The sequence below is a fragment of the Oculina patagonica genome, chromosome 12, assembly GCF_052425735.1.
Source record: "Oculina patagonica isolate OP01 chromosome 12, crgOcupat, whole genome shotgun sequence".
NCBI classification, from domain to species: domain Eukaryota; kingdom Metazoa; phylum Cnidaria; class Anthozoa; order Scleractinia; family Oculinidae; genus Oculina; species Oculina patagonica.
The window spans coordinates 21,719,190-21,727,953 of record NC_135769.1 but is presented as its reverse complement, the minus strand read 5'-3'; the positions used below and the strand labels follow the sequence as shown (position 1 = coordinate 21,727,953).

Here is an 8,764-nt window from a genome sequence, read left to right as displayed (position 1 = left end):
AATTGAGTCACGATCTCCGACAAGATCGATCGTAGCACATGCGAATTTGCTTTTGTAACTCGAGCAGTGAGATCCGAAAACATTTTGACTGTCGAACATTAAGTTGACTTAAAATGTTCTTGTTGAAAAAACTTCAGTTGAACGCGGAATTTCTTTCTTAAAATGAAGAAAAGCAACCTCGCACTCGGCCGCCATGTTTGTTTTTCTTTTCAAATCTCGCGCGTGACTCGTGGGCATGAAGCGTGACGCGCGCGCTAGTCACCAGACTTCCCACGCAAGAAAAACCGGTACGAGCCACCTTAAATCAGTACCAATAATTAAATATGCCAATATATACACCTTATTCGATGGTTTAACATATAATACGCGCGGATATTTTGCGAGTTGCGTAGTATTTTTCCGAGCCCCGTAGGGGCGAGGAAAAATACGAGCAATGAGCAAAATGTCCGCTCGTATTATATGTTAAACTATCGAATAAGGGATTTATTATTCCACTAATTTTTCCACTTTGTTTGGGCCGGTATCCGTAAGTTTGTCCGCCCGCATTTTTGCCCTGTTCTACAGTGTAATAACGTGGCATATTTTGCGCGTTCCTTTGCCCTAATATAGTAAAATGGCGCAATGGTGGAATGATAAACAATGTTATTCACTCACCTTGCAGTTACAAATCATTTTCCAAAATCCAGTATTTTGGTTTTTGATCTGATATGAACTAATGGTAGACTTTGCTCTACATGTACCTGGTAAAGAAGATATAAATATGATGAGCGTTTTAAAACAATTAATCTGATGTGCTGGAAAAGGAGAAGTTCACTCTAGAATGGCCATTTATTTTCTTTACGCCAATAAAAAGTTTACAAAAAGATATGTCATCCTCCAAGATTTCAGCCTCCAACGTTCGCTATAACCCTACGAAATCTTTCCCAAAACTCGACAACTGAACGCCGCCATCTTGGAGCTGGTAATGTATGCGTGACGTCAAAGAGCTCAGCCTGAAGTTTGGCGGGAATATTTTAATAGTCGAAAATCCTTGTTTTTTTTATTTCTTGGAGCTCTGTTTGAGAAAAATGGAGATGTACAAACAGGCATTTTGACAAACAAAAGCCACTACGAAGAGACGATGAGTTTAGAGTATTTAAATTTTCCTGCCAAACTTTAGACTGAGCTCTTTGACGTCACGCATACATTACCAGCTCCAGGATGGCGGCGTTCAGTTGTCGAGTTTTGGGAAAGATTTCGTAGTGTTATAGCTCACTTTGGAGGCTGAAACTTTGGCGAATAAAATTTCGTTGTATAAACTTTTTATTGGCGTAGAGAAAATAAATGGCCATTCTGGAGTGAACTTCTCCTTTAACAGCTAGCTTACTATCCTTCAAAACCTTCCATACTGGAGCGATCCCAAAATTTCCAAATCGTAAATGTATTGAAACACCCGATTTTTGCCGTTCGTAGCTAGGAAAAGCAATTATATCCTTCTAACCTTCCTATTACCAACCCAATTTTTTGAGAACTTGCCAAACAGAACTAAAATTAAAATGCTAGTCACAAAGACGAATATAAAATAGGCATCACTAGCTATCTGCAAATGATACACACACATTTCTAGGTTCAATAATAATGCTATAATACTAAAGTTGCATACAGGAAGCTTGACACCAAATTGGACAAAATATACCACTCCCGAAGCAAAGTAGTACAAATATACAGCAATTTCGATTACTTACCTCGTAACGGTAAACTTTCAACTGGTCACTGGCTCCATAATGTCGCCTGACTCCCCACGTGTGTGCTGCCCGAGTTCGCTTTAAGACCAAGGTTAGCCATTAACTAGTTGTCTACAACCGAAGGTATCATCAGTATACGAACAATTTTGATGTCAACAGCTTCGGCAACTGAAAGAATGCCGCAAGACGAGAAAGCAAGAAGAGAACACCACGACGGTTTCTTGCTCTCGTGGCGTGCAAAGGTGGTAATACAATTTGCATAACGAGAAGATAAAAATTTGCAATTCAATTTAGTGACATGACAAGAACCGAAATCTATCATTTATTTTCATATCAAAAAATTCGAACATTTTTGTTTGAAAACAAACACTATTGTTGCATAAATGGGAAAAAAAATGTTTTGTAAATTCTGGATTACATACAGAGGTACTTCTTTCTTCCGACTGGAACGAAACGCCCAAAGCATTTTGTTGGGACCATTTGAGCAATTCGTCTGCTTTCAGAGGGTCTGAATGGTGTTAAATTGATAGCTGGAAATTGGTCAAAATTTTTACTCTCACGGCCTGTTTATATGGAGGGGAGTTGTACCCTCTCCCCCGAGCCATCTTTTGCCGATGGTTAATACGAGAAAAGTTGTCCCTTGTTGACCGAGCCAAAACTCGGCTTTCTCTGTTCAAAAGACCATTTTTTTAGACGAATTAACCACGAGCGTCGATTTCAAATTAATCGTATGTGTGAACTTATCCCTGGTAGGCGAGGCAAAAATAACCAAACTGTTACACAAAGACTCGACAAAATCAAAGCTATGCCGAGTCTGTCTGTGTAATCGGAGCAACCATGTGACAACATAAGGTCCATGACAGAGGCACGCGGGAAAATAGAATGGGTAAGATTCTTGACCAATTTAATCGTTTTATTTCAACAACAGCACTCGTCGCATTTCGAAACGCCTAGTCAAATTTGGTGCAAAACAATAACCTGCTTTGCATGGTATTCAGTGTTAGGAGTTGAGACTTATCTGACCTGAAGATAGAAATATAAGACCAATCGTATCCTTATTAATTTATTATAACAAACACGTCTATCAGTGAAAATCTGTTTATTCCTAGAAAATGCCCTTGCAATTATTACAATAAACTAATTTTGCTAAATTTGGTAATCTACTATACATGTCTCACACGATAAATATTTAAATAGAAAATTGTTCTACGCATGCGCAAAAGTGCGTAATTATTTCATCTATTACGAATGTAGCCATAATATTTTATCTAAATGCTACAGCTGTTTGCTGTAAATAACTTACTAAACAACTATAGTTACTATTATCATTGTAACTTTCTACATTTAAATTAAATATTTTTTCGTGTATCTGTAAAAATTTACCAAAAAATCTAGAACTGTGGATCTGTACAATACAATTCCCTCTTTCGTGTATCGCGAGTCGTTTTTAGCAAACTCTTGTACTAAGGTTCAAAAAAGTTTCCAATTATTTTTTTACACCCGCTTTCAGTTTGACGTGCATAGCGGCTTTCTATCGACATCCGTTTTTAATTTCGACGTGCTAAACAAACAAGACGGATCGAAATCCGCCAATCACAGCCGACAGGAGCCCATCTGCAGCCGAATAGCATGACCTTCTGAACTCGTGGGCTCATTTGCATGAAACCAACACCGGTATGCATCAGTTTTGATAGGCTTGTTACAAACAACACGTCGAAAGACATAGCGAAAGACGATGTCGAAAGATGGATGAAGAAAGATAGCTATGCACATAACACTGAAAGCGGGTGTAATCCAAACATTGCGTGTGCATGCACCTAAGCCTTCTTAATACGTCATGTTACTTGGTAACAATCGCACCGGGAACTTCTGGATGAATCTTCTAACGGAGACATTATTCCGGCAGAAATGCAAATCCCCTAAACGACATTTATTAAACTATATTGAGGGCCTTAACTAGCGAGAGGCAAGACAAGGTACTTGCCTCGTCTTGGTTTTAACCCAAAGTAAAAAAAAATACGTTAAGGCGTGAAAATAATCCCCAATTGAACCTGATGGATTTTCTTGAAGGAATACCTCATGAAAATGCTAAAAATAGTGTATTTGAGCTTTAAGATTTCAAACTTTTCTTTCCAGACTCCGCTGACGGCTCGTGCCTTCGCCACTCACAACTTTAGCTTCATCTATGTCAAAAGCCTGGCTACAGCTCTGACTATCTTTATTTACTGGTTACCTAACTTAGCTCCAACATCGCTTTCCCTTCCCAGCACCTCGCATGATGGCGCGTGGAGAGGAGAGCGCGTGGGTGGAGAGTTGGCATCGAGGAGCACTGAGTTTCCTACAAAACACGAACTGAATGAAATGATCTTCGCAGTGTGTAGCAATTTAAGCAATTGCATTTTTTGGCCTGATATTTTTTTTTTAAATAAAAAATTAAAATTGCTACACACTGCGAGGATCATTTTATTCATTTCATCATTTATCTGCAGTTCACATATATGTCTTTCATATATTCACTTTGATAAAACACGAACTGGCGGAAAAGAGTGAGTTACAGACCTAAGCCAGGAGATTATTTTATAAAAGGCAGTGAAGAGCTATTTTACCACCTTTACTATGTACTAGTCGTTCTAAGCTTTTCTTCTAATTTATCACTTCAATTACGTTGTAGGCCAATTCTCGCCGTCGACAAGGCAGGCTTTTCGTTCGTAATGCGCAATAAGACTCCTCCACATCTCACAAACCTCAAGTAAGTTCTTGTTACCTAGTAAGCAAACAACATATTAAGTGAATGGTTTAAGGGGCCAACCCTTTCCTTTGTTTTAGATGTACGTGAAAATTTTTCAAGAATCGTTAGCTTGCTGCTACAATTGCAACTAAAACAGACAACACAGAAACACAACAGAAAATAATCTGTATTCGTTCATTACTCATCTTATATTTTCATGATGGTTTGAATGAAGCACTTTTAACAACGGTATATTGAGAAATGTTTCCCTTTCAGCTTTCAGATAAAACCTCATATTGCTTAAGACCATTTATTTTTTTATCAAGGAAGAAATTAACCCCCGCCCAAACCACGTTCTGTTATCTTACTGATAGCTTACTAATAATGCACATTTTAACTTATCTTACCGATGATACACAGTCCTTGTTTCGCTCTGGTCAGAGCCACATTGATCTGGTGCTCATCGGTCACGAACCCCAGGTTCTCTCCAAGCCATGCACGGCTGGGCTCGTGGTCTATCTGGGAGTCTGGTAATGACCGAACTAGCGATATGATCACGAAATCACATTCGCTCCCTGGGGAGGAAGAGATCAGTGGAAAATAATTCTTCTTGGTTGTCACATTTGCAGTTTTGATTCGACCTACAGTACAACCAAATTCTCCCAAGACAGACAGGGTAATCAGGGGTGTACCTGCCTTTACGCGAAGTACGCAATAGCGTACCAGAATTTCCCAGATTTTTTTTTTATATTTAATAGACCTTAATATAGAATAAAAGTCGTGTAATTTCTCTACGCGTAGTGATGTTTTTCTCTGAACTTTTTTCGGAACCTAAAAAGTGAAAGTTTGTCAAGCCAGCAAAGTTTTGTTCCACCCAGGTGCCAAGCAAGTGGCGATTCAATATTAAATTTCATTCAACTTCAAATGTGTGTAAACTTGCAAAAGAATCTTGCAAATATAATAGCGAGGAACACGAAGTTTGTGTTAAATCTTACAAAAAGTGGTCTCGCGTAAAATTTGGCGTAAAATTTTGAATTTTTTTTTTTCCTGTTTAAAATCTTTTATCTGTCAACGTTTTGTTTTTTCTTTGCCCCTGGTAATAATTATTATGTCTCAGGTTATGTTATGTAGAACTTGGCCGACGGATTCTCAATCTTAGTGTAAACTACTTGGCTGCGGCACACATTCATAAACTATATTTCACCTCGGATTTACAGGGTAGCCGGAATGACAAATATCTCCAAGAAAAAACAAGAAATGCCTTATACTAATTAACCAAAAAATTAACATCAACATGACATATATATTCTTACCTTGGCTCTTCACAACGGAAATGACAGGAATCTCGGAAAATGTCAGAGCTGCGAGTTCTTCTCGGATTACGTGACACTGAGCTCGGTAAGGGGACAGGACAACAATTTGATCCATCCTCACTCCACACTCATTGACTAGTCTCTTTACCACTTCGACCTAAAGTGAACACATAATGCCATGTATTCAGTTATTGACATACTTAGGGAGGAACCTTCACGTCAAAGTATGAGTCCATTAGTTTTTTTTTTAGTGAGCGCACTCAAGAACACCATGTTCCACCATGTTTAATTCCACTCCGTTCCCAGGCCCTCCCCTTCTGTTGGGCAGCTAGAGCTAGTAGCCAGGAATCTGAGAACGAGATTGGTATGAATCGTATTCGTTGTCCTATTTTAAATTCACAAATGCGTCAAATTCATCACTCTTTCCCCTCTATAATATTAACTAAGTAGTGGGTCAGACAGTTGGGCCGGAATTTTGAGTCTGTGCAATATTCTTGTGTCGTCTACTTAGGCAAGGTACACTCTCGCAGTGTCTTTCTGCATCATTCACTTGCATGTTGGGGTGCCGGCGAGTTCGGGGCGACACGCCAGAAAGGTGGTGGGGGTAACCGGTAACCTACAACGACCAGCATTCCGTCCTTGTTCTAGTCCTAGCCCTCAATAATAAAGTGGATAGCTCTTCAATAAAAAAAAGGAAGTACCCAACTTCTACTCGCTGTGCCTTCTCTGAGTCCAAATTTTGGTCTATTAAAAGGAAACCCCTCCCTCCCTCCCCCAGCCCCCCCCCCCCTTTGCTAAGTCCTCCTCCAGACACGTACCCAATCGCTTCTCTCACAATATGAGCGGCGCGCAATGCATCAAGGGAAGGACGAACTTAAAGTGCGCGTAGCGAAAAACGAGTAACGACTGGGTACGAGTCTGGTCCACCTCCACTCGAATAGTGCCTTGAAAATTAATTAACACGTGGGGGAATGTGTCGGTCAAAGAAAGATAATAATCATCTACATTGCTTATCCAGTTGACTCACCACTTTGTCTTTCTCCTTCAGGTTACTCTTGGATCGTTGATTGCCTTCCTCTGTTGTCACAACCAGCTCTTCCTCCTCACCAACCACATTACAAAACACGAGAGGTACATAGTCTGTATCTTGATGAGAAGGCCAGAAATTAAAAAATTCCCTAGACAGGCTGTGCCTAGTCCTTGTGTGGCGTTCAGTTACGGAATTCGACGTGACCAATTCGCCATTATAGAACTGCCGGGAGGGAAATTCACAAATGTCTGGATGCTAAAAAGAAGGAAAGGATACTCTTAGATACATGCAAATTGCTTGTGTTTTTCTATCGAATCTAGTCAAGCGAATGCAAGAAAGACCCTCAAATTGGGACTGTTTATGAACAATCATATCTTACTAAATTACCTTAATTTTTTCAATTATTATTGCCCGTTCAGAAATAGCATGAGCACTGCGAAATTTGCCGCATCGTCTCTTCGCCAGCGTAATAAATAATGTTTCCTAGTAATATCGATCCCGCTGAAAACCGCGGCCACGGTGATGTCTCGGTGACGAAATTAGAAACGAAAACGGCATTCTTGTAATATAACCTTATTGTTCACAAAGGAACTATCACAAGCAACTTTGAGGGCGTAACATGTTAAAACAATTGCCTGGGATTAAGGTAGCCTTCAAGATGTATATGTAATGCTTACTTTGACCATGAAATATGCATTGTTTTATATGGAACAAGAAGCTTGAGAAGCTTGAGAAGCTTAAAATCGGGCGCTTAATAATTAGCTATCTGTTTTGACTTGAAAGGCAGGGTACAGTACAGTAAAAATCACTGCAAAAACAGTCACTTAAACCTATTCAGGCCGGGGGGGGGGGGGGGTTTGAGGCCCTCGCTGACTTTTGACGCTTACAACTTTTTCAAGATTCAACCAAACGCTGCCAAACTTTGCGCGTTTATCGAAAATTTATCTCGCAATAATTTGGTAGGATTAGTTATTGTGCCAGTAACTTGAAATCACCATGGCAACGTCATTTTGACAGGCTTGTTTTCCCAAATTTGAATTTTTCGTGTTTCTATATAATAATGAAAATCTGGAATGTTTTCAAGATTGCATTATTACTTAATGACATAAATGGTCTCAATTTATAAAAATATATTTCGCACAATACAAATAAACGATTGAACTAGACGTCTAGAAAATATAAATTTGTAACACTTAGCAAAGTGCAGCCTTTTAATAAAGGCGGGGTTTTACCTGAAGACCAAGTTTTCCAACGCTTTAGGTGGCTGACGCATTTCAGTATTTTCCAGTCCTTACACTTTAATGGAACAGTATACAACTCCTAATCAGGTACTATTGTCAAGAAAATGATCACAACTTATTGACCAATGATTAGGTATTTGTTTCATACCATTACTGTAATAGAAACTGGTGAAGAATAGTAGTACTGACCCAAAGTATAAGGGCTGGAAAACACTGAAAACCATTTCAGCCGCGTTTCAAGGAATCCAAAAAAGCTTTACTTATCCCATATATATTTGTTTTGCAGTATTTTGTTAATTTTTGAACGATTTTGGGGGATGTCTGGGAGGCGATAGTTTTTCTCAAAGGATTAGTAAAATGTAGACAAATAAGAAATATTGAAGATTTAATGTGATTTTAAAATTTGAATTTGAAGTTAAAAATTGGTGGACGGACACCAAACAGTCTCCTGACAACCCGGAGTGCTCTTGCGAGGGGGTCAACTGTTTGAAGGTGTTTCCATTCTTTTCTTCAATCCCTTCTTTAAATCTCTTAAAGTTCCATTCAAATTCAAGTAGAACCCCATCTTAAGTTTTGTTCTTGTGAGAAAACAACAGAAGTCAAAGGTTGCGTGATATAACCAAGCATGGATTTTAATTCTCCCTCCCTTTCCATCTCCTTAGCCTTTCACCCCCACCTGTCCCTCCCTTTCTACTCTCATTCAATTTAATGTTTGTTTAAATTTCCTA

General features: G+C 39.1%; 1 protein-coding gene across 1 annotated transcript in view; it reads right to left on the bottom strand.

The window, feature by feature from the left end:
• Positions 1-2,812: 2,812 nt before the first annotated feature.
• Positions 2,813-8,764, bottom strand: part of LOC144633482 (3'-5' exoribonuclease HELZ2-like) — a 68,676-nt gene continuing 62,724 nt past the window's right edge. The window contains exons 32-35 of the mRNA XM_078492339.1: positions 6,793-7,050; positions 5,766-5,922; positions 4,860-5,027; positions 2,813-4,488 (exon numbers count right to left, since the gene is read on the bottom strand). Coding sequence (XP_078348465.1) covers positions 4,385-4,488; positions 4,860-5,027; positions 5,766-5,922; positions 6,793-7,050 — 687 coding nt within the window. The 3' untranslated portion in view covers positions 2,813-4,384. The remainder of the gene's footprint in view (positions 4,489-4,859; positions 5,028-5,765; positions 5,923-6,792; positions 7,051-8,764) is intronic.